Here is a 26,377-nt window from a genome sequence, read left to right as displayed (position 1 = left end):
TTTTTACAAAGCATCAATGTTAAGATGGTTTACTGTGCTCTATCACATTCTTGGCCATTTATACAGAATATGCCATACCAAATGCTACATCAGCTTAAGACATTTTTAAAAATTAGTATTAAAAAGATACAAAGGCATGTTGGCTTTCATTTGGGTTTTTTATTAAGACATGGGAGTTTTCTTTGTTTGTTTTCCTAAGGAAGTCACTAAAAAAATATAATAACTTAATTCGTAAGGACAAGATTGGTTAAAAATCCAGCCTTGCTTGCTTGGCAGCCTTCTGAGCTCGTACCTCTGTTGCTTCCATTAGTCTAACCGCGCCGCAGGCTGCAGACGTGTCCTGTGGGTCTCAGCCTGCACTCCAGATCTGTCCATGCTCTCAGTTACTGGTTTTGTTCAGAGTTTTCACCCTGGCCAGGAAATATTCCCGGCCAAACGCTAAAAGCGATCTTCAGCCAAACAGGGGATTTCAATCGGGGCCAATTTCGCATGGGTTTAGCCCTTTGTCTTTCGCCTCTTTGTACATCCTTTGGAAGTCTTTAAAACGAGGGGCACAGCCTAACCTGGCCTCCCCAAAGTGCATGCGTCCCGTGAAAAGGAAGTCTCCGTCTCCTGGTTTCACCCCACACTCCAGCAGGGTCTTTATTTGTCCTCGCCAGTTCCCACTCTCCCCCGTGAGCTGGAAGACTTTGCTCTTCTGCCTGTACAGTTTGTTGACACCGACGTGAATTACGGATTCTTGCTCTTCTGCCTCGTTTGTTACATCTTGAATGGAGCCTCTGATCACTGGACGCAGAAAAAAAAGACATAAAGAAGAGTTACCCAAAACGCCTCTGGAAGAACCGGCTCCAAACTCAGCCCCATGCAACCAGGCAGTTCAAGGGGAACTGATTTCACTAGAGCAGCCCCAGTTTTGGTCCTTTGTTATTTTTAGAGTTAGATTTATATCGGTAACCTCCAGCATGTATTTGTATTTGTTACAGTTTATATTTGTAACCTGTCCAGCAAAGGGCACCCACATATTAAATTTAAACACAAAAATAATTACATCAGAAAAATAGCATCAATCATGACAGAGTTCTAACAAGAAGATACATGCTTAATGCTCCCTGACAACGTACTTTCTGTTCTTCAGCCATTACAGATGCCAGCTAATATTGATTTCCCCTTTAAAAAGGGAAGCATGGAGAATTATTAAAACTTTTGGTCTTTTGTCAAGAGTCCATTTTAAGGGCAGCAAGAAAAGGCCTCTCCTAGACGAACCCAAATCTTTGAACTTCTACTTCCATTGTAGTTACTGGGTCATTCTCTGTCCACCCTGGGACGTTCTCTGCACCAGCTGGGCACACGGTTTTGAGGTCCTTCACACCATGTCCTCCTCCCTCTGCCATGCACACAGCCCCTTCAGACAGCATTTACTGCTGGTGGAAGCTGCCAAGCGTAAGTAGATGTCCATCGCTGTTTACAGATGTCACATTCAAGTGAACCGCCCCAGGGGAGAAGAGAGAGGGGAAGCAACAACTCACCAAAATCACTAGTGCAGACAGCCAAGAGGACTTCTGTGTCACTGCATGGTCGGCAGGGAGCTGGAGAGAAAGGGTCAGAGTTAGCAAAGGACTAGAAAAAAGTAAATAAATAAGCCAGTATTTAAATTAACCAAAATGGACACAGACACACACAAAACACGGGGACAAGTGGTCCAAAGACCTGTCAGGCATCAGTAACGTTACAAGAAATGGAGGCTAACCCTAGCCCCATGAGATTTTTGTACGTAAGTAGGAATATGGATCTCTTTCACCCTCCTGCTGGGATATATTATCTAGCAAACGCCCCACACACTTGCTGCACTTATGCAAAATATGTTTTGATACTGGGTGCATTTGCAGCGTGCTCTGCTGTAAATTCAAAGCTCCTGAAAAGGCTTTGAAGATCATGTGCCTTTCAAACTCTGATGGCAAAGCTTCTTTCTTACAGTTTCTATCAAGTGTTGTTGGGCTATTTCACAAGCCATTTAGTCTATCACCACATCAAAGATCCAGGAGGTTACATAGTGGGGGAGGCAAGGAGGGGAGAAAAAAAATAAAACCCAGCCCATGTGTTTGAGGGTGTAGAGGCAAAGCGGAAACTGGAGCCCAAACTCGAGCCCATATCTGTTAGAGCTCAAGCAGCACAAAGACCATTTCCTGTACTGCTGGAAACATTCGGATATCTGCACTAATCTAATCAATGCAAGAATGTGGCTCCTCTTTGTACTCAGCCAGATAGTTCTGAGGAGAAGGTACTGTAGTTGCAGTACAGATGTTTCTATAATACCCTGCTGAGTTCAGGAATTTGCTTACTATCAGGGTCTGCCCTGCCCAGCGACACTAATTAAGTCTGTCCACCGCGGCCCAAGGATCAGAGCCCACGTCTTTCACTTGGTATCATCTTGACGCAGCACTTGCACATCAGTCAGAAATATGAAAATCCATAAAGTGTGGTGCTCTGCCTGGGTTAGTACAGGCAAAGACTACAGCAAGGCAGGGCTCGCGCAGGAGACGAGGCGAAGCGTTGGAACTACAGCTTATTTCATCACGCGGTCCGTGATCAAACCCCAAGCTGACGCTACCCCATGTCTCCCCATCCTGCAAAAAATTAGGTTTTGAACCTCAACATCTGAAAACACTTAGTTACCAGATTCCCAAATAGTCACACCCTTCCTCTCACCCCCGCCCGCTTCCCGGAGAAGTTTATCCATTGCACTAAGAAGTACATTTAAACTAATCTAAACAATGCGGAGCTGGTGCCTACGAAGCTCAGCTATTAGCCTTCCTCTTTTAGACAGCACAAGCCATTCTTTAACGTAAGACAGGGCAAATCTCTTATTTTTTCCAAGGTCCCAGAAAGGCAGTGATCCAGAAAGAAGGATTATTGAACCAAATCCACCAGATTTGCTCCAGTCAGATGATTAATACACAGAGTAACACGCTGTTTAATAGGATTAAAGAGAATGTAAAATGCACATTTCTGGGCAGGGATATTTGAAGGAATAATTCAAGAAGGTTAAAAAGCTCCAAAAGAAGAGACAAGGAATAGGCAAAATAGTTTTGTTGAAGCATCTGGATCAACTGGGCATTTCTATTTAGTAGAGGCCGAATGCCTCCAGGGCCTTTAGAAACAAGTCAGCCTTTAACGCCCTTCTATCCCCCACATACCATTTCAGCGCTCTTTTTTTTGGAAAAGTTTGGAAACTGTTTAATATCATGAGAAATACAGAGCCAGCCAAAGCCTGGACATAATGGGAGAACTATAATAATTCAGTCTAAAGATATTTAAATTTTTAGACTCAAGAGATTTTGATTAGTGGCTAGACCAAACATCCAAGTTTCATCTGACAGAGGAAATTATATTAGTCACATAACATCCTACTATGGAGTTGTTTCATTCATGGCACCTACCGAATTCATCCGGGGCAAATGCCCCGCTTCCCCGGCCTCCCTCAAGATCTGAGTTAGATCAACCAAATAGAGGGAACCTGCAAACCTGTGTGACTCCTACAGCATTTTCATACTGAGAGAAGCTCTAAAATAAAGCACAGCCAATGGACATCCTCAAAATCCACAGCTGGGTTTCAGACACTGGATTTCAGATATTTTCTTCTGCAAAGAGGCATCTTGGCCTTTTTAAGTCTGAGTGAAAACAGTCTTGGTTTAGACCAGACATCTCTGTAGTTTGTCCAACCCCATCAGAAAACTGAAAAAACCAAAATGACTAAGCCATTTTTCTTCTCAAAAGGAGTGCAACGCGAGCAACAGCATTAAAGATGAAAACCAAAATACTTTAAAAGTGGTTCCTTCCATTTAAATAGACTGACGCTATAATAAATCAAATGAACAAAACTCCACGTATACACGGAATGAAATCATTTTAATTGTGGACTCTAGGCGAAATCCTGCATCCTTTTTAAATGCAAAAGGAAATTAAAAGTGCTCAGCATTGCTCACACTGGATCATTACTTAAAACCTACTTCAGATCCATGCTGACTCACAGCAGCTTGGTGGCATGCAAGCTTATTTAACAACCATTTACCACCACCCATCACTGCAATACCAGACATATGAAGAACAGAAATCCTCTTCTGTGGAACAACTCCCACATCTGCATTCACAGAGTATCAAATATATCTTGCAAGTGGCAAAAACAAGGTATGCAAGCACAGATGGAAAGCGAGTCGTGAAGGATTACTGCCGAGGTAAATGGACCATTAAAAAGCAAATAACATTCACTCCCTACAACCAAAGCTTCATTCCTATGCAGCCTCATAAAACAAAATCCTTAGGAGGAGGCAATGCTTACACTTTCTTTTGAATCACAGGCATTAAGGAATCTCTGTGTTTACGCCACAAGTTAGCGATTTTAGCTGCAGTTCAGCATTCATTCACTCCGGGATGGGGCGGCAGGTGCTTTCCTCCATCAGTAGGTCAAAACAACACGCACACCTTGGGCTAAAATGGGAAGCATCCTTATAACTAAAAAAAGAAAACCGAAAAAAAAGCATTTCACTCATGCACAGCAGGTGAAGATGTTCATTTTCTGGGGAGACGGGCCCAGTTATTACACAAGACGGCTGTGTTTGCCGGATGCCCGACTCCCTGGGGATGTCTCGAGGGCTGCCCAGGTTCTCGCGTCCAAAAGCAAGTCTATGAACTTGCAACAACAACAATATCAACGTCAGCTGCTATAATTCCTTTAAACTCGATAAGCCAAAGAGCCTTAATTCATACAGCAGCAGGGGAAGGGTGAAAAAAAAAAAGAGAGAAAAGCAACATTTTATTGAAGCCCTCTAAAGCCCAGATGCCTATAACTCAACTCCACCGCCGGTGGCATAAAGCCTGCATTGTGCACGTCGGCTGCCGACTCTCCTGGGAATGCCTTTGATGGATTTTGACAGTATCCTGACCTGAAGTAACCTGAGGCAGCCCTCTCCCTTCACCCCCCCAGTCCAGTGCCTCCAAAGGCCTCTCTATTCACCTCCCCGCAGAGGGAGATGTAATTACATCATTCCTCACAAGCCAGCAGTCATGTCCCAGCTGCTTTGAGCGATTTGCCCTCTGAACCTGATGTTACCGAGGAGGACGTGGCGATACTAACAATAGACTGCACTTGTTGGCCAACAGCTTTGTCAAACTTGTTGCTGGTCCTCTCCGCGGGGAGGCAGAAACGCTCAGGAACAGAGGGGCCTGCCCTGAGGAGATGCCATGAGCTCCAGAAGGTCCCCAGCTCGGCCAGCACCGGGGAGTTTTGGTTGTCTAGAAAGGATCTCCTCCAATATTGGGGATGGATTTATGTGCACCTCTAGTGCTGCAATTTAGTGTGTCTCCTCTGCCTCAAGAGCTGTGGGTAGGTGTTTCCATACTCTTGCAGCACACACACAACTCCAGTCCTTCCTCCTTTGGTTTGCGACATTTGCACACAAGCCTTCTATCCTCTGAAAACAGGAGATGGAGGTTATTTGGAGGGCCATTGTCAAGGTTTAGGATGACAGCTCCCTGCAGGACACATTCAAAGTGAGACGTGCTGGCTCTGGCTGCAGGCGTCACAGAAACCACATGAATGGGCCTGATCTTCTTTTGAAACACTGGTGTTTCAACAGCCACTCATGGGTCCGACTGACCTCACCTTACCCCAAAACCAGCTTCTAACCCGTAAGAAGTCTCTGTCTGTCCTGAATTTTCTTAACACAGTCTACAACCTCATAGCTATCAAGAAGACTAGATGAACTAGGCTGCAGGTCCCTACACACTGTCCCAAAGCTCCGCTTACTGAGCCCAGAAGACCCTCCTTCTCCATCCACCCTACGTCTCTGGGTAGGTTCTGCTGAACGTACATCACTGCTCCAGCAGCACACACAGGAAGAGAGACACCCTTTAAGCAGAAGTGAAAATGTTTAACACAAAGTAATTGCAGAAAACCGCTTTACCGAGGAATACCCTTTGGTTTTATTAAGCAGCTCGTATACGCGTGCGGTGTGGTAGAGGTGTGGATGGTGGGGGAGGGAAACAGAGCTGGTTTATCTGCGCTTCCACTTTCCGTGGCACACATCACCCACACATTTGTATTTCTGAATAACCCTTTGAAGAGCAATCAAAAAGAGTATCAAAAGCTACTGAGGAAGCCCAAGTACAGCTGGAGCATTATTTTCTGTTAGCTCTAGGTTTCAATCTTTTGATTAAAACAAGTAGCCTTTTCTCTCGCATGCTCAGCAGAAGACATTCAGATGGGTCTTGTCGCAGACTGGGTTGATTTAAGCTAAGCCAGCCCGTGCTGCAGCACCTCACGCCGTACCAGTGCGGGGCCACAGCAGACTCATCTCCCAGATGAAAGCGCTCAGCCTGACACCAGCGTTAGTTCATATGGAACAAAAAAACCACACCCACACCCTTCAAACTCTTGCTGGCAGCTCTGTAATTGCAACCGTACTGGAAAGGGCATCATAGGATGAGTCTCCTTCCTGGAAACATGGAGCACAGACTTCCGAGAGCAGATTATAAAAATAGAGATGCGGTTTCTCCAATGACTGTGCATTTCTGTCATTTCTCTGAGTCCTAAGCAGAAATGACTATGTCTCAACTGATTACGGGATAAATGATTTAGCTGGGAGACAAAGAGTTTAAGGGCAAACATCATATGAGCAAGACAAAAAAAAACCAAACATATTGCCCTGATCCTGCTTTAACTAATTAAAAAGTAGAATAAATCCTTGTAATTATTTCTTCCTAAGTTTGCCTAGGCTTCCTCTCTGAAGAGGCAACACTTCTGCCATGAAACGAACCTCTCACAGCTCATACCCCCAACAAAAAAGCCCTGCTGCTTTGCAGTGGAGGCAGACAAGAATTTGACAACCACTCTGGTTTACCAGGCTTGGACTAGTCACCTCCTTTCTAAATATACCTTCGATTTTCCTCACCCCCTCAAAAAGCTCTACTTGAGCAAGCCAAAATTACACTTTATCTCAAAACACTCACACCTCCCACACAGAAACACCATCTGAACTGCATCAACGCATCTGCACATCGGTGCCTCTCAAATTAAAAACGAGCACGCTAGCTGGGAGCTCAGGCCAGCAGAGCTGCATCCAGCACACCTGCTTTTAACATAATACCTGCAGCCAGGCAGGCGGGGAAAACGCGGCCAGATGACACAGAGCATCTCCGCAGCTGGGCTGGAAGTTACTGACACCCAGTCACAACACGCAGAGGAGCGCTCTCATCGCTCTTTTGGTTTACAAGGTTTTCCTGTCTTTGGATGGGATAGGATTACACGGCTTTCTGCAAGCACTGCACTTTTTCCGGCGTGTCAGGAGGAAAACGCCAAGTCAGGGAGCAAACGCGAGAGTCGGACTTGCGCTGCTCCCAGCCTCTTGGCTCAATAACCCTCAGACACAGGATCCGAAGGGATCGTGCTTCTTTGAGGAATAGAAGGTTAATGCTATGAATACCACACTGAGAAAGTTTAGTCCTCTTCTGAAGGCAGAAGAATTCATCCCCATAGTTGCTAGGAAGTTAATCTGAGCCCCTGTGCTGAGCAGCTCAGAACAAGGATCATGAGCAAAGATGCAAAGCTCAGAGTCCCTTCTTCTACAGCCAAACCAGCCAAGATTTGGTACAGGACATGACGGTGATTCAGCAGCTGGATCAAACTCATGGCTGGATCAAACTGGACATTCTCCCCTGACTTTTAGATGAAGCAGGGATACTGGTGATTTTACCTCTTCAGAAAAGAAGGTGTCAGCTCCACTTCCTTACCTTAGCTCATATTTAACATTCAGTTCAACTTGCACATATGTACAAGTTTCCAGAAGTAACTTGGAAAATATAGACACTGGCCAAGAATAATTTAAACCTGCGAATAAGTTTAATGAAATGCAGACTTTCATATGCTGTGGCATGGATTGTGCCAAGAGAATTGAGTTAATACCACTTCCTTCCTGCAAAGAAAGAATAAAAAAAGCACATTGTAAACCTCACCATTAGAGATGTGATGACCTTTGTGTTCTGAGAAACGTTAAGACAAGAGACCAGAAACCAGAAATTTATCTTTTCACAGAAATGTCTTCCAAGAGGGTATTAAAGTCCTCAAGTACCAAGGAAGACCATTTATGTAAACAGTGTGAGGAAGAGATTTGGTACGAGGCAAGCTCCATCTGCAACAGCTTTCAAAATGAAACTTGGCTCAGCAGCTACACAGCGCGTAAGGATCGCTGGGATTGCAGAGTCAATGCCTTTTCCCTGTTCCAAGATGCAGCACCCATTCTAACAAATGAGCTGAAAGGTCAGCTAGAAACACAAACAGCCATTTGTTTAGAAATTTTAAAAAAGGAATGAAAAAAGCCACAGAGCAGGTTTTATTCAAGCAGCATTAAACACTATTAAACTCTACCTCCAGGCCCACGCGCTAGTTGCATCAACCCAGGAGAAATTATGAGAAGCGTCATATCTTCGAGACACTTCTTTCTGTCCCACCTCCTCTGGGCTGCCTATTGCTCCATCAGGAAAAAAATCATGCCTGTCCCAAACACCGTCTCGCTCCCTTCCCTGCCTCCCCTGCCGCTGCCCACAGGCACGGCTCATTCTCCATCGCTACCCCGACCCTCTTCATCCCAGGGCAGCGTCCAAAGAGCAGTGCTGGGCTTTGGGCTCCCACGCTGCCGTGGCAAAACCTCGGTTCTGGGGTGGGCAGCAACATAATGGTAACAGGATCGGTGCCAACTCCCTGCCGAGCTCCTACACTTACCCGTTGCGTCACCAGCCCTATAAAAATCCTCAGTTACAGTCGAGCCTGCAATGCATCGTGTCCAAAAAGTCCTACTCAGCAGACCAAATTTTCAGTTAAATTCCTTCTGTCTGAATTGCAGCGGAAAAGAGAGTCCAGCAAACGAGTGTCTCTGCAACCGTACTAGTCCAGGTTTCTGTGCAAGCAGCATTTGTCATCATCTGCCATTTCTTTGCTTTCTCTCTCCCCCTTCCTAACTGCAATTAAAAAGAAAAGCAGGCAGCAAGGAAACTGCTAGGAATTTCTCCTACTGTATGTGCACAAGACACCACTATAAAGCCATAAAAAAAAAATATCTATTTGTTTATCTCACAGAAAATAGCTCTCTCCTTCCTCGAACCTACCACCGCTGCCCAAGGGGCATTAGGAATGGGAAGCGCTGGGCAGGCACAGGCACGAGGATGGAGGAGTTGCTGGAAGTCCGAGGTGCCTCCGGACGGTTGAGGGACTCCTCCGGTCTCCTACTACCTTGCGGCACAGGAAGGGCCCCGCGGGGCAGGACCTCTCTCTCCCCTGGCTGCCCACGAGAGCCCACCAGCACGGGCAGCCGCAGCATCGCGCCTCCACGCCGCCCAACTGCTGCCTGGCAGCACGGGACCACAGCAGCTATTACTACAGACTCAAAACCCACAAAGATTTAGGGCTTGGCTCATCCCCTCTAAAATTCACACAGACAATATTTCTTTTTTTCTTCTAAAGAAAATGCCATTCCAAAGCCCTGTAAAAGTGCACACTAATCAGAGCGAGGACAACACAGGTATGAAGAAAGCTGTGATGTCTTTGGGTTTGTCTCTGATAGCTAACAAAACACTCAGCTGAGATGTCATGCAGCACTTGCAAGGCAGAAAATGGAAAAGCAAGGCGGTTTTTACTCCCGTGCCCTGGGGAAGCTGTGCAGCCAGGCGCGTGGCTCTGGAGCCGGAGCATCCCTCTGCCCCTGCCAGGGCTACGGGAGAGGCTGGAGCCAGCACCTTCTACCGGGCTGGACACCCGCCAGGAACACCAAGCCTGCCCCCCCCTCCCCACCACCCTCCTCCTCGGTCCGGTCCGTTAACGCCTCCTATGGAGCGGGGGAATAGAATTAAGTAACAAGTGGCTGGTTAAAGTTAAACCCTGAGAGTGGAGTAATGACAGACCAAAGATTAAGTGAGTCTTAAAAAAAAAAAAGAGAAGAGAAGAGAAGAGAGAAGAGAGAAGAGAAGAGAGAAGAGAGAAGAGAGAAGAGAGAAGAGAGAAGAGAGAAGAGAGAAGAGAAAAAGAGAGAAGAGAAAAAGAGAGAAGAGAAAAAGAGAGAAGAGAAAAAGAGAGAAGAGAAAAAGAGAGAAGAGAGAAGAAAAAAAGAGAGAAGAGAAGAAGAGAGAAGAGAAGAACAAAGTAGCATACGTGCACTCACATCCACACAGGTCCTTCTCCTTCCTGTTTCTAGAAATCAAACTCATTTTTGTATGTGGGAGAGCTCTGAAGGAACAAGGCCAGTTTTCATTTTGAAACCACATTTATTTGATCAGCCTATTCTTGAGGGGGACTGTGGAAGGGCTGCACCTCACACGGTGAGATGTCCAATGTTATAACATTGTTCAGTTAACCCCCAAAAAAGTTACTAAAGGTTTTCCATTTGCAACAGGAAAAGCTTTAAGATAAATACACCTTTTCTTAACAGCACACATTTCTTTGCCATATTAAGAACATTCACCAGTTCTACATAAGCCTGAACTTTTTCCTTTTTTTTTTTTTTTCTTTTTTCCCTTAAATTTCTCACATCCACTTATACATAGATGGAGTCGGTGTAAAGCTACTAGCAGTTCTGTGGGGGCAGAGGTGCATCCTAGGCAAACAGGACGATCCTGGGGGAGGTAAGGGCATGGAAAGCCAGGCCAGGCTCCCTGTGCATATCCCAGCACTAACGATCGCTGCAAATCTCCCAGCACTAACGATCACTGCAAATCTCCCAGCACCAGGGTTTCAATCCCGAAGGAACGTGGGCAAACACCAGAGTTTATGCCTCTGACAGGACTCAATGCCCAAATCCCACGCAGGAGTCAGAGCGGTGCAGAGAGATACCCGAGGAGGTGCCCAGGCAAAAAACATCCTTCCACAAATTGGAATCATCAGCAGAAGTTAACGCTGGATCGAAGCTGCGCGTCGTACGGCGGCAGCTTTTTTGACCCAGTGTTAAACCTCCCAAGCTCAGATTCAGCGTATCGCAGCTGTGGGTCCAGGGTGGCTTCCAAGTATCCGTGCAATAATACGGGGTGTATTTTCTGGCTTCTGCAACAGATTAAGGCGAAAGAGATTTTCTGTCCTGCAAATCAAGGCCCTAAGACAGGCCGAATTTGGCCCATGATTCAGTGAGTTTCTTATTCCTCGCGGAAGGTGGGGGGTGGGAAGAGGAATGCGGTTCCCCCCGCCCTCCCATCCCTTCTTTAACTACAGCCGCAGGAATTAGCAAACTAAACAGTTTTGCAGAGCAAGCACAGAGCATTATTAAAGACTGCCAAGCAACTCCGTTGGATTGCAAATCTGTTTGTGGGACTATCTTCCACAATACGTAAAGGTCAGAGCAAAGCAGAGCCCCAGCTGCCCGGACAATACACCTGACTGCTTATTGGTTTTGACTGCCCACTGAGTTGGGAAATAAGCTAACGGCATTCGTGGCCAGTCTAGCAAAAATAAGCTATTTTCTTACCCCCTCTCCCCTGCAGCTGTGTATTTATCATTGCAGCTCCATTGTCACCTCCGCTGCCCACTGCAAAACCAACCACTGGCCTGGCAACATCAAAGGACACGCAGGGCCAGAGGACACCGCTGTCAAACTCATTTTCTTGGGCGACGGAGAGATTAAATTAGGGCATCCCTCCAATTTTGGGTGTTGGGGGGTTTTTTTTGGTTGTTTTTGTTTTGGTTTGGTTTTTTTTTAGGTGAAGACTTCTCAATTCAACATTTTTCACCTTATTGAGGTTCAGAGCCCCAAAACTTTACCCCTGCTCAATTTAAGAACACGTAAGAGCGTGTGCACTCCCCAAGCATCAGAACAGCACTTTGAAATCATTGCACACAGGAAGAAACCCAAACCCTTTGCTCGCAAACTCTCGCCCCTCCAGTCAATCATTTGCTGCAAATCTGACGACTAGGCACATGGATAATTAGAGCAGGTTTCTAGCTCCTCAAAATTAATCCCACTGCAGGGTCTGTTATACAGCAGCCTGATCAATTTAGATGTTGACCCATGACACCCAGTTCAGTGATATGCCCCCAAAAACCAGCTTAAAATGTGTTTTCAAATACATACAGGGTTAGGGAATGCTGTTTACTCTTTTGTAAAAACTTAATTTGTATCTAGTTCTGTATCATCATTTACTATGGGAGAAGATGTGAAAGTACTTCGGAAGACTTTCCTGCAAGGAGGGTGAGCACACAAAAACCTGTATCAGAAAATAATGTATCCTAAAGCAGGAGTGTCAGAATGGTCCCTTATAAGGGCAGTTTTGAGCTGCATTTCAGGCTGTTTTCTGGTGGTTTTCTCTTAAAACTTGTTGCTGACCTTTGTGGGGGGTGGGGGGAAGGCATTTAATCCAGCAGCAACACTTTTGCTGGCCAGGAGAGCCTACCTTTACACACCACCATGAACTCAGTCGTACAGAACAGATCCCTGGGCTTTGCTTTGCTGCTCATTATGCATTTCGCCAGCAAATCCTGCGATATCAGTTCTGTTCTTCTGTGCAAATCAAACCAGACCACACTCAGATTTGCTTCCCCCCCGCCCCAACACAGCTTAACCCCAAGAGGTATGAGAGTTTTATCCTGTGCAGAAAACTGAGGGGGGAAAAAAGACAAAGCAAGCTGGTTTTGTCATCTCCTGGGGGGTATCGGAATATACACCCCTGCCAGCCCTGCAGCACGCAGCGGTGCTCCCAGCCCTGCCACCCAGCGCGGTGCCAACATCTCAGATGGTCACAATGACTCAAGCAGAACCTGTGCTAAGCGTAAAGGTCGCCGGGACTTTCAATTTAAGTGTTCCAAGTGCCTCTTTCCATCACTTCTTCTGCTAATGGCAGTGATGAGCGCGGCGGGGACCGACCGCGATTTCCATATCGCGAATACCTTGGCAGCGAGCGGGCACGCCAGCCGCAGCTTCCTGCTCACCGGCCTCTGGGACAGACAACAAGAATGTTTCCACTCCGGCAAGAAGTGAAAAATACGCCAGCACATCTGCCGCTTCAGGCTACAAAGCCTAGCAGCGTATTCAGCCTCCAAGAAAGAAAAAAAAAAAAAAAAAAAAATAAAATGGATATTTGGGAACAACCGGAGGAAAGCATGAGGTTAGGAGCCTAGAGCTGCGATGACAACGGTGCTCTGGGAGAATACGTGCAGAGACGGGGCAGATTGGTGCCACACCTCTGCCAAACCCAAACTCCATTAAAGATTAAAAGTTATGAGGGGTGCTTCGGGAAGCCATTTGTTAGTAGAAACACTGGCATAGTCCAAATACTTATGGGCTTTCTTAGTTTCCAATCTGTTTTCCCAGGCCAGTGAATTAACAGCATACAGGAAATAGCTGAATACTGTTCTTAATTAGTTAGCTAGATTTATCCAGTTTGGGTTTGTTTTTCAGATACCCACTTGAGTGCTGTACCTCCTATCTATTAATATTCTCAGCCAGGTACCCAGCATTAATAACGAAAACATATAAAACAGTTACTAGAACCTGCACTAAGTGGGTAGATGCCATCAAGATAAAGGGACATTTTTGTTAAAGTTTGACTTCTTTCCTACACAAAAGCGGGTGGGTAATGAAAGAGCTTTCAATTTACCTCCTGAGCTCTAACAACCAAACTACAGACATCCCCATGAGGGTGCAATGGGAAAAGCAAACTACACAGCTTACATAAAGCTGGACCCAGAGCTTGGATGCGACACTCTTGACACACAGGCTTTAGGTAACAAAATAAAGGTCGTTTGGTGGGAGGAGGAGAAAGAGGATTGACCTTCCTCTGCAAAATGTTTGGTCAAACCTACAGATTCTTGTTTCGGATTAGTTGAGCAGAAGCTGAAGAACTTAAAAAGCAAATGACTCTCCAGGGACCTTCACACTTTTCATAGGAATTTAATCCAAGCAGCTTGCTGCGGTGCAAGGCAGACCTAGACCAGGCACACACTCCACCATAGCTGAGAAAGCTCAAGTGGGTCAACACCTTCAGAAAACTTCTAAGAACTATATGGCCAAACAACACTTTTGCCAAAACTTCCCTCTACTTGCCAGTATAGCTGAGACCCAAAGTATTTTCTTCCAGCACAAGCAGAAAAAGATTAGAATCAACAGGATTCAACAACCCAACCAAGTTTTGCTGCTTCTCAAATGGCCTCGGGCCAAAATGTCACAGTGCCTCAGTTCTTCACGTGGGCAAAGACCGGGACTTCAAGCAAGCATGACCTGAAGTTAATGGACCATCAGTGTGGATGGGAATTATACAGGGGCCCAATCCAAAACCTCATCTGAAATCAAAAGCACTTTCAGTCACCCATCAGTTTTGGCTATCAAGAGGAGAATGCAACCATCAAAATGTCTGAATTGCCAAGGTCACCCTTAGGCACTACTGACTCACATAACACAGTGACAAGCACTGTAGCATGCTTGCCCTCGTCCCAGCCTAAGAAACTACGACCCCCTAGAAATGCACTTTTTTTGCTGGTTGCTATTACAGTAAAAACCATCCCATATCAAATTTGAGCAATCTGAATTAAAACCTATCAGTGTACAACAAATACTTCAATCTCGTACCAAATTTCAACAATCTGAATGAAAACCTATCAGTGTACTACAAATACTTCCCACAGTTAGGGAAGCCATAAGAGAATGTGATAAGAAGGTGACTCAGAGCCAAGAAAAGGGTTAAACCCCCAAAATCTGGAAAACTGTAAGGCTGCACTGTGTCATTCAACCTTCCCAAGAAAATGGAAATGCCAATTCAGAACCTGTGTATGTTTTCTCCTGAATTATTTGCTAGGCTCTGATTAAGTGGGAAAGAATGACTGTAAACTAATAAAACTTGAGGTTTTCTAATTAAACCACAGGCACCCTGCCAAGCATTGCTGATTTGTTGATGCACCCTGCAATGTCAGGACTCCGAGGACACAACAGGTCATTAAAGTATTAAACAGATGACTTATACTCTGTAATCAGAGCTGGGATGCCAGGTTAGGAAGAGAGAGTAAACTCGAGGGCAGAGTACAATAATTATCACCAGGAAACAAACACACCGTTTAGGGAAAGTGGAGAGAAGTTGTTAGTAAGTAGTTATTGCACAAGGGAAGGGCTGGATTACTGAGCCCCACACCTGGGTCTTTTATGATAGTCATCTCCCCCACTCTGCAGTCCTAAGAAAATAAAGCAATATTTGCGATTTTCAGTCCTTCGCCATCAGACAAAGTGCTGCAGCGCGAAGCAAGACCAGCGCGTGAAGCTCCTCTGCCCAGCTCTGCTGGTACATCTCAGCCCCCGTCTGCAACAGCATCTCACGGCTTTGTCATCTCTTCACATCACACTGCAACGAAGAGACGAGCACGCTCGTTTTTCCAGTGTGCAACAGCCAAAAACCACCATAAGCCACGTTTGTGACCGAGGGACAGAAGTATCGCTGGAGAGAAATGCAGAACCTTAAAGCCAGTTTTCAGCTCCTTTAAGGTCAGCCCTTGCCTCCGGCTTGAGCCTCCTCTCTGATGAAGGAGCCACCAGTGACTTCAGTCCATTGATTGTAAACTTCCCCTCCAAATGAACAGCTCAGTAAAGGGCATTTCTTTGGAGGTTTCACAGAAAAACTAGAAGCAGCTCCAGAAGAAAGGAGGTCTAAGAACTGCAAAGAGCCCCAAATATATTGCTCTATAGAAGCCTCACAAGGCAGCTATTTGGCAGTTTCCCCGGACGTACGGATATTTATAGGAGAATAAAAGTGCTCATCTGACTGAGTAGTGGAAAGAGTCATGTATGACATTTTCATCATGTTTTCACCCCCCCGCCGCCCCTCCCCAGAGTCTGGGGATCTAGAAAAAGGCAAGAGGAATAATTCAAAATACAATAGAGATCCCTAGTTTGCCCTGAAGGCTCTATGAACTATTAAAAAGCTTCTTCTATCCAAACAAGACACTTGGAGCACGAAGCAGATAGCCTACCACATGGTTTCATAAGACAGCACTGAAATTCAACCAGTGTCTGTTACAGCTGAAAATACAGCAGTCACACAGTGATTTAATATGCCTATCAAAGGCGGCGGCTGTAATTGGATTCAGTCCTCAATCTGACTTCTGAAAGTCTCTGAAAAAGACTCCCATCAGCTTTAAAAATCTTCAAGATTTTAAGTGGAACGAAGAGCACTTAGTTCTAAAAGCACAGCAGTTTGTGCCGGCTTGTGATGGTAAAGTATGCCAGCAGCAAGTCCTCTTGATTTTAGCAAAGCTCGGGAGAAACCACGTCTATGCGCAAACTAAAACCAGCAGTGATAAGCACTGTTTCTCGCATATTATTTTACTATATGCAAAAGCAATTTCAACTTTTTTTTTGGGGGGGGGAAAGAAAAAGTATAGGACTTTTCTTGGTAAGTTTAAATGACTTCTCACTAGCCTGCCTGTGTCTCCATCCTCACTGCCCGTCAAAGAAAGAAGCACTGAATCTGGGAACATTCTCCAAATAACTGATTAAACAATGTATTTAATGTCTTCTGCAATGGAATTTTACTACATAGCTAACATTCTGCACAGCATATTCATCTTTGCAGAAATGATCTTACTGGGAAAACAGCTCTGCAGCAGATACCCGACTTCTGTTGCAGCACTTGTAAAACGTAGAAGCAGAGAAGTCTGCTTAAAATGCAGAACCCTTGATATTAAGCTGCAAGTTGCTTACACAGCAAGCGTCAAGAAGGCAACTTAAATACTTGAATATTTGTGTTTATAGTTTTTTTGTTTTAATGGCAAACACGCCATCTATCAGTTATTGGGGTTACTGCAGTAGCCCTCAGCCAACTACGGTCTTGACGAGTTAAGAACTGTTCATCTCAGTCCAACTAAGATCTGTACAAACAAACAAAAAAAAAAAAGCCGTATCTGGCTTGGTGTGCCAACATCTAAATGCTAGCAGGGCGGTGAGCATGCACAAATATACAAACATATAAATCCAGAGTCTTGTTGTGGAAGGGAGCCAGGGGAGGGGAGAGGATGGGACTCAAGTTCTGCAATCACTTATCCCAAAAAAGGAGGAGGGATGCAACGCCTAGGAGATGCAGCTACAGTTTAATTAGCCACAGCACGGCTTATCAAATAGCATCTCAGGCAAAGCGTATGGCATCACTACCGCAGGATCCAGCCAGCCTACACACGGTGTCCTGGGCTTACTTTACATCGGGTTTTACCCCGGGCCAAGTCATCTCCAGTGTGCTGGGAGGACTCCTCTCCCCTGCTGCGGGGCTGCCATCGCTCCCAACTCTTTCAAAAGGGAAATCCGCTTGCCACCATGGCCTCCCCACTTAAAATACCTACACCTTGAAACCTCCCTAGTCATTCGGGACAAACTACCCTAGATCTGCTATTCCTCAGGCTATTCTGGAAATGCCCTCTCCTTGGCTTGGGGATAAAAGCTAGCGGCAATTCTGAATGGACGAGATGCATGAACCAGATACCGCCTTGCTAACGAGAATTTCCCCTTCCCCCTGCCATCCTCCACAAATACTAGTTTTTCTTCTTCTCAAACTGTCTTAATTGATAGCACAATTAGGTTACACCTAGAGCTATTGTTCCCAAAGGGTATTCAGCTTGCTGTTTAGTAGCAGACTTTACAGGCTTGGAAGCTCTTTCAGTTTGTCCACTCCCCCTTCCTACAAGTTATTCCTTGGCGTACAACTCCTCCCTACAAAACTTGCTTTTCCTAATGGTTGAGAGAGAAGACAACACCGGCACTGTAAAAGCATTGTCATGGTGTTGAAGAGCTCTGCCATGGCACGGTAATGCTCAAGACAGTGTAATAAGCAGAGCTGAGGAAGGAACACACCATTTTCCTTGTTTTAAAAAAAGAAAAGAAAAAGCAATAATTAGGTCAGCAAGTAGCAGTAGTTGCAGAGGGGAAAAAAAAAAAGCCTAGGGAAAGGAGTTCTTCCTTGCTTAAATGTTTATTATTCAAAACATGCAGCGAGGTCTTAAAAACTGAGTAAAAAAGTAGTTAGAAAACTGTTACGGCAAGGCTCAGAAGCCCAGCTCACACTGGAGTTCACTGCGGGGCAAAGGCAGCTCCTGTGATTCACCCCACGCCTGCAAGGGGGGAATCGTTCGCAAGGTAGCCCTGAACATACCGCTTGGAATTCAGCCTATGCTATCAGCTTCCAAAAAAACAACAAAAACAGAAAAAAAAAAAAAAAAATCACTTCTTCCGCAATAGTCTGTTTATAAAACATGTCTGTAAAAGCACATGAAATTCAGACCCAACCACTTTCCCCGCTCACACACTCTGCCATCTGTTACGTATCCAATACGGTACATGAAAATACGACCGATATCCCAGAACTCACCAGAAACTGTGTGCAAATCAGATGCTATCCCCTTGTTCATCAGTTCGTACTGGAAGCCTGTAATCTTCCTGCTAATGTCCTGCTGAGGGGTGGCCTCAATAAACAGGCCCCCCTGATCATAGCCAAAGCAATATACTTTACTGGGGCTGCGATCTCCATCTCGGACCAAGAGTTTCAGTTCTCCAGTTTTTTCCAAATAAATATTTGCTCCTGCAGAGTCCTTGAAGGGCTTTATGCAAACAGTCAAACGTTTGTAAGAGGCAGGTGAAGTATTGGGTCGCAGGTTGACTATGAGTGCTCCCGTGGGATACATCCACTCTATTGACCCTTCAGAACAGCGGAGGTAGACCTGTTCAACATCCTTCTTGTGAGACTCATGAGTTAAACCACTGGGGGAAGAAAGAAAGAAAGAGAAAGTTAGAGAAATGACAGAGCTAGTAACGTGACTGTGATAACCTCAAACCTTCAAAGACCCACATCAACAAACACGAGAAATCTAGGGCAGTACTGAGTATTAGCCCATCCAGCTCAGCAGCGATCACAAGTGCTTGTCTCTTGCAAGACTGCAACCTTAATATTATGGGCCAATTTTAAATCATCTCCCAAAAGAAAAAGTCAAACCACTAGTAATTGGCTTCAAAATTAAATAGGATATAAGCACATGATCAAAAGCAATTAAATTACTACAGCCTCAGTTACTGCCCATCAGCTGAGCTGTGGCAAATGACTTGGCGCATACTAAGTAAAACACGTACGCTTGAACTCCCTTCCTGGTGGCTTAAACCAGCACGTTCTCCAGCCTCACAGATCGGACTCCACCTTTTGCAGAGCACTTTGTTCCCCTTCCAAGTCTATATTCCCAATGAATCTGAAACTGGGAGGGATGCCAAGCTCACCCTGTGAACTGGAGCAAAGGGATGCTCTGGGTGCTGCTGATACCCTCTGCCCCAGCTGGGCAGCCCCGATCTCCAAACTGGGAGGTATGGAGAAGAGACAAGACACTACACACTCCTCAGTCGTAGCTGGCGAAGCATTGAACTATGCTGCTTTATTTGGTACGTGTACTCCTTCCCCCACTTCTCCTAATAGGAGGTTTAAGCTCAGCTTATCATTTTACTGCCCAGCTCCAGCGGGCTATGAGCAGACACACAGCTACGGGTGTTCAGCGAGAGACGCGTGGCCAGTTGCTGGGGCACAGGGCCACCATCAGTCCCGTATCCTTACCCAACACCATGGCAAAAAATTAACACCCCAACAGCCATCTGGAGAGCTGGTGATCAGAGAGATGGGACAGGAGAGCAACACGGGGATCCCAGGGCCAACTGCTAGCAAAAGGAGAGCAAACTGCCATGCGTAAGCAGGATGACTAGTAAATCCCCATGACTTGCTTGCCCCCAGCCTAAACTGAGGACAGCTCTAACCACCCCTTGCTGGCTGTCACTGACGCTGGACCAACCGCACAGGTTCTTTACCCAGGGTGACTCAAAGCACTAATACGACGCTGCATGCTGTAGGCACTCCAGCTAAAAAAGAAAGTTGTGGGAAGCCTGGTTTATTGGTTACAGTATTTGGGCTATTAGGCAAAAATCCTTTGGTCCCTGTCCTGTCACAAACCTATTATGCGAGTACGAGCAAATCACTTCACCACCAAGCTCATTTCTCCTCCTACGCTTTGCAAGCCTAGTTTCCAAACATAAGCATCTTTTATTCTGAGCACCACCCAAAATGAGACCCTTCAACGCAGCTCACGGGTCTGCTTTGCAGTACTTCAGAGAAGCTTCACAACTTTCCCACTTGCAGGCAGGTGAACCAAAACAGGGAAAAAATAATTAAAAAGGATTAAGTGACTCGTCTGAGGTTACACAGGAAATCTGTGGCCAAGAGCACATTTTAGTACAGTGCAAGTAATGACATCAAGATCTGGTTTCTCTACAGAAACCTCCAAATACACAGCTGCCCACCCCAAAGATATATTCAGGTGCTGAACAGGCTTTAAATTCAAGTCAGCATTTAGAAAGTAACAAGAAGCCATGTGTAAAAGAAGAGGGGAAAAAAAACCCATATGGTTTGCATTTACTGTTGACGTGACTCATTATTGTGAGTGTCAGTGTGACCCACTTGATAGAGGTTACATGAGGAAGCCCAGAAAAAAAAAAAGTCATATTTAATAACAATAGTGCCTGCAAACATGTGCTTTTGAATAATCTTGAAAGCCACATCAAGAACACAGATGAGGAGAAAAGAGGGACAAATTTCTGACCTTTAGTCTCTTGCCCTCAAATTCAGTAGTATTTAACACATTCAGGAAACTTAACTTGCAATGGGATATTTCAAGTTGACTGTAAATCCACATCTGGTCCACAAAATCACTTCTCACCACAGCATGCACATGATGCCACTCAACAGAAAACACAGAAGTCTGTTGATGTGCAAGCAGTGAATAAGTAAAATTAAAGAGTGTAAAGCTTATCCCTCAGCAAAGGGGCAAAACCCTACCCTCACACATCACTTGTTCCTACCCAAGGCATCAAAACAAGCTGCAGAGGTTTTGCAGGACTTACACTGGCAAATTCCACCCCAAAGCTCGAGTGCTTAAACAGAAGGAAGATACCAGGGGCAAAACGCTGAACTCACGCAGTGAAACTGCTGTTGCAAGTGATCCCAACAAGACTGAGGCAGTGAATTTCCGCCAGAGAAAAAAGCCTTAACATTCATTTTGTTCAAACGTTCATGCTGTTCAAACAAAAAACAGGGTGGACTCCGAAATTATCTTCTGAAAGCCAATTATATCCCACAGGCAAGAGTGATGCCATTAGACAGATACATCAAGCACAAGTACCTGTACACATTAAGCCTTATAATAAAGGATGACTCAAAGCAGATTTCAAAATACATGCTCACATTACTTAACAGCAACCACCATGATCCAGTAAAACCTGTCGCTTTGCTTTCTGTCAAAATGACATGTCACCACATTGAGAGATTGGTTAACGTCATGTTTAGTTCTCGCTAGCCGGTCATCAGACACACCATGTCACCAAAGTAATGGAGGTCCAGGAGCCTTTTTTTTTTTTTCCTTTTCAAGCTCATTTGAGTTTTGTTTTTGTTTTTTTAAGTATGTGGCAAGAGATAGGGCAGCTGTTTGATGGTTCCAGTGATGGATGAGCCGTCCATCCTCCCCTTCAAATCTGTGCTGTTTATTGGAACTTACTTCTACAACAAGTACTACTTCCTCATGCCAATCCACGAGGACATCCTGAATCACTGCATTTGTCTCCTCACTCTTCTCCCTTTCTGGTTTCAGCCATCCCTCTCTGTCTGCCCTTACAGTATCGGTGCAGTAAGCTGTTATGCTGCAACATGCAACGGGTGTTATTTAAAGAAAAAGGGAGCAGCAGGAATATTCGCACTACTTTAGCTATTTACATCATTTGTTCTATTGTAGATGCTCTGAAGAGCCCCAGAAACACCCATGTTCTCCCAGGACCCCTCAGTGAAGACAGGAAAGTTTCGCTCCCAATTTGGAGTTTTTTATTAAAGATGACAATCTAGAGAGCATCAAGACTTCCCCAGAGCATCCACTGGTGCAGAGGGCAAGATCCATGGTCGTAAGCAGCCACATCAGAGCCAAATTCTCACTCCTACAGTCAAAAATGCCAGACTAGCATATTCTCAGTGTGTCACTGAAGCACTTTTGCCCATTGAGAGGTCATTGCAGTAAGAAAACCTGAAGTTACAGCAAGAGTAATAACCAGACACACACCGTAGTGAAGTTTCTGCTTTCTTCTGGACAAAGCTTTCCTGGAAACTCTCTGCCAAGCTATTTATTAAGATGCTGCTATGGCCTATTGAGTGTACTTAAATTGCAGGTGTCAGGCTGTGCATTGCATCAGATTTCCCTGGAAGCATGAGGGATACCTAGAGCAATCCTAGTGAAGCTCTTCATACTACTCAGGGATATAAGCTGGTCACTTCTCTGCAAGTTCATGGGGAAAAAAAAAATCATATCCAGAATATTCTGCTTCCAAGATCGTTTCTTTTAATATAGACATGTATATAAAGGTGATAAAACACCTTCAGGTTTACTGTAGGAGATGACTAGTCTCTCAAATCTGCCTGCACAAGACAGCCTAGAACTTTGCTGTGGGGAAGACAGGCTTCATTTTGGCATTCAAGTTCATACGTTTTTTTAAACAGTTAAGGTAAAAAAAAAAATAAATAACACGACTTCAAAATATTATATTCCACCTAAAAAAAAAATCCTTTCTGAACCATATAGCTATTAGTATCCACAGTGAAATATTTGATTAGATGGTATTTACTGGTACATCAAATTACCTTTCTTGCCTTCTTAACTGCTAGTGTTTTAGGCCAAAGCAGATGATATTTAACGGCCTGAGGACTGCCAGCATTTCTGCGGACACCTGTTTGCTACCAGCAAGGCCACAGTCAGTCCGGTTTACTTTATCTGCTCCCCAAGACTCCCGCCCACCTGGGCTCCGGCACTCTCACACAAGTGAAACCACCAGACTGGACTGTGCGTGCGAGAAGGCAGCTCCTCCTTCCCTGTGCCACCAACGGCATCATCGCGGAGCTGTCACTGGCGGCCCTGCTTTGGCTCACCAGAGCAACAACAGCTGAGTGAGTCCAAGCTTGCAGCACCAGTCCAGCCCAAACTCAGTTACAGGAAATGATATTCCACTTCCCTGCCCAAGCATCACCCCCCTAATTAATACTCAAAGCATTGCTTATTCCAGCCCTGCTCAGGTGACACGGGTGGTCACTGCTTGCTCTAAGAAAACAGGACAAAGGTAAGAAGCAAACAGGACAAGATTGCAGGGGTTTGTCATCATTCTTTTAAAAACACGCCGCGGTACCACGCGGTAAGGTCCAGGTAAGTACACGCAGCCAGGATGCTTAGGGATGAAAGCAGGTACAGCTTGGGGAGCGGGGGGGAAGCAAAAAGATACAATTAGGAATTTGCCACAGAGCTAATAGGTTTGGTCCCTATCAAATGGACTCGCCTTCAAGTGGATTCACTGGGATTAACTATGCATCAATTGTGAAGAGTCAAGAAAAGTTCAGAAAAAAAGTAAATACCAAGCATCTGCATGTTTCAGACAGTAACAGATGAGGAATTATTATGTTGAAAGTCAATCCAGCTGTTTCCCAGCTTTGAATTCTCCCTACTCCAAAATACCCTACTGATACAAGCCGGCCAAACTTTTGTTTTAAAGCAAGTCAGATTTGAGCAGAATATTAAAGTAAAAACGTTTTTCTCTCTAAGTACAGAAAGCCTGACCCAGCACCACTTGCTTGGTAGCAGAGTCATTTTTTAAAACTTTGAACAGTGAAGGAGGTCACAGACCCAACCACACACGTTAAACTTATTACAAGCAATTAAATGAAAGATAATTTGGAAGATAAACACTTGAGAACTGGAGGGCTTTCACAACCAGCGCAATTAGAATAAATCAGGAGCGAGGCCGCTGTGCCAGCCCCTGCTCCCGGGGCTCCTCCTCATCCTCATCTCCGCGGGACAAAGTGCGGGATAACGTCCCGGGAGCAGGGAGCGACCCAGGGGCTGCGGTGCGGCGGGGTGCGAAGTGCCGGGACGCGCAGGGAGGGGGAGAGCTGGGCAGGGAGCCCCGACTCGGGGACGGACGCCCTCGCTGCGGCGGGAGCGCTCCGCAGGTGCATCGGCATCCCGGGGCCGGTCCCTGCGAGCCGCGGCGGCGGGAGAAGCCGGGGGAGATGCCCGGGGCGATACCCGGGGCTGCCCCGAGCGCGGCGCGGCCCGATCCCGCCCGGCCCCGCTGATTCTCCGGCGCGGCCGCCTCCGCGGAGCGCTGAGGGCCGCGGGGAAGATGGTCGCGGGGAGAAACTTCTCCGCGGCGGACATGGCACCGCCCTGCTCCTCCTCCTCCTCCCAGCCCACCGAGCCGCGCTGCCGGGCAGAGGGGAGCCCAGCCCGCCCTGGCCCCTCCATCCCTCCCCCGCCCCGGGGGCCGCTGCCCCGCGCCTCTTCGCGGCGAGCCCACCGAGAGGGGCCGGCTCCCCGCAGGGCAGGGAGGCAGAGCCGCCCCGACTCCCCGCCTTGGGTCGCCCCCCCCCCGCCCCCGAACCCCGGGCGGGCATCGCAGCGCCCAGCGCCGCTCCGCAGCGGGAGGGCTCTCCCTTTTGTTTTCGGCACCAACTTCTTCCCCCCCGACGGGGCGGGAATGGACGTGGCAGCTCCCGCTTCCTCCTCCCCCCCCTCCCCGCCTCAGCCCGGTGGGGGTCTCGCCTCACCTCCCCTTCCAGTTGCACAGGTCGCTGGAGTACTGAGCCGCGGCGCCGCCGCCCAGTAGCAGCCGCAGCCCCAGGAGCAGCGGCAGGAGCCCGGCGGCCGGGGCGCTCCGCATGGTCCCCCCCACCGCCGCGACCCCCCGGCCCGGTGCGAATGCGGTGCAGGCGGCGCGGAGAGATGCGCACAGCGCCCGGGAGCTCGCCTACATGGTGGGGAGCGCAGCAGGGCGGAGCGGCTACCCCATGCCCGGCTCCGCGCTGCGCCGCTCCGGCTCTGGCTCTGAAGTTTGCACCAGCTCGCTGCGGGCTCCAGCTGAGGGGCGGGGAGCGGCCCTGCCTCCCCGAGCCGCCCGCAAAGAGCCGGCTCCTCCTTCCCCCCCTGCCCTCCCTCCCTCCCTCCCTCCCTCCTCCGGGGGGGCCGGCACTTGCTGTGCGAGCAAAACGCGGCGCCGGATCGGGAACCGCCGCTGCCCCGCGGACACGGCCCGGCTCGGCTCGGCCGGTGCGGGATGCCGCTGCCTGCCCGGCCCCGTTGCAGGTGCCCTGGCCTGGGGCGTGAGCCCTCCTGCCGCTGCCCTGCCCGGTCCCCTGCCCCGGGCTGTCCCCGGGGTGTGCAGGGAAAGGGCGATGCTCCGGTGGGAGCAGAGAGTTTCGTTTGGCCGGGAAAGGCACCGGGCCGCTCCTCCTGCGCGGGGGAACCCATGGGTGCCAGCAGTGACCTGCTCCTGTGCCCGGGCAAGGCGGGGTGCCGGCAGCGCGCCTCACTCCGCCCGCAGCAGGATCGTCACCTGCGCACGGTTCCTGAAGGGATGGAGGCTCATTTTGCCAGAACCTTCTTGTGTCTCCACTTATCAGGAAGCCCTTGGGACTCGATCTTATTTGTAAAACTCTCCAGTACTTAATGACCACTCTGGATAACTCCTTGTCTTTTTTTATGTCCCTGTTTATCCCGTAGTTGACTTTGGTTACTTAACCCTTGGTGGCAGAGACCTTTCTGTGAGAAACCAGAGGCAAAGAAATGCCTTCCAGGATGTGAGGGAAGCGCGCAGGGGATGAATCGGGCCCAAATCCAAACTACCCGGGCCAAGATAAATGGGGAAAAAAAATCTAGATGGCGGAGAGGATCCAGCTGCTCACGGACTGCACTCCGATATGCCAGGCACCACACCTCTCTTTCAAAAAAGCAACAAGGGGGGTCGAGATTGATATTATACATCCCCAGATAGGAGAGGGGTTAAAATATTTCCAGATCACTGAGTTTCTTCGTCTCCTGTTGTTCTTTCAAGTGTCTGTCAGGCAGCTTTGTTAAGGGCACTGCACAGATTTTTCTAGGTGAGAGTTCATGGATGAGTATTAAACATTTACACCCTGTTCACAGTTCGGTGTGTTACCCTCGATAGTACCTTTTAAAACACCTTGCAAAGTGCCCCGGTGCTGTCTGGGAGGATCCGATGGCTAAACCAGGATTTTCCAGTTCTGAGTGCTTCCTGCCTGCTTCTGCACCGAGGATTAAACCCTTCGCGGTGTATCCCCTTCCATTTGTGGGTTTAGCTTTTCATGTCATTTTTGTTTGGTAAATTACAGGTACTGTTCTGCTGATTATGAAGTATTAACATAATTACAGTAATTATGTTAAATGATGCAATGCATGTAAACATGTAATTAGCATGCAGGGACAACACTGAGCAAAGTGATGACAACATGCAATAATGCAAAATGCCTTATT

The 26,377-nt window shown here is 47.0% G+C and overlaps 1 protein-coding gene across 1 annotated transcript; it reads right to left on the bottom strand.

Moving 5' to 3' along the window:
* Positions 1–24,933, bottom strand: METRNL (meteorin like, glial cell differentiation regulator). The gene is made up of 4 exons (XM_054846839.1): positions 24,655–24,933; positions 18,364–18,752; positions 1,527–1,586; positions 1–786 (listed from the first exon to the last, which is right to left on the bottom strand). The coding sequence occupies exons 1-4, from the start codon at positions 24,765–24,767 to the stop codon at positions 470–472; spliced, it is 879 nt and encodes a 292-aa protein (XP_054702814.1). The 5' UTR covers positions 24,768–24,933; the 3' UTR covers positions 1–469.
* Positions 24,934–26,377: the final 1,444 nt, after the last annotated feature.

Source organism: Grus americana, chromosome 18, assembly GCF_028858705.1.
Source record: "Grus americana isolate bGruAme1 chromosome 18, bGruAme1.mat, whole genome shotgun sequence".
NCBI classification, from domain to species: domain Eukaryota; kingdom Metazoa; phylum Chordata; class Aves; order Gruiformes; family Gruidae; genus Grus; species Grus americana.
Note: the sequence above shows the minus strand (reverse complement) of the source record. Positions and strands in the feature narration are given on the sequence as shown.

Excerpts from the sequence above, each read along its gene's own strand:
- METRNL (XM_054846839.1), bottom strand. The coding sequence starts at position 24,767 with ATGCGGAGCGCCCCGGCCGCCGGGCTCCTGCCGCTGCTCCTGGGGCTG. Across the intron at positions 18,753-24,654 it reads CTGTGCAACTGGAAGGGGAG|TGGTTTAACTCATGAGTCTC; the intron begins GTGAGGCGAGAC and ends TTCTTCCCCCAG. Across the intron at positions 1,587-18,363 it reads TGATTTGCACACAGTTTCTG|CTCCCTGCCGACCATGCAGT; the intron begins GTGAGTTCTGGG and ends CTTTCTCTCCAG.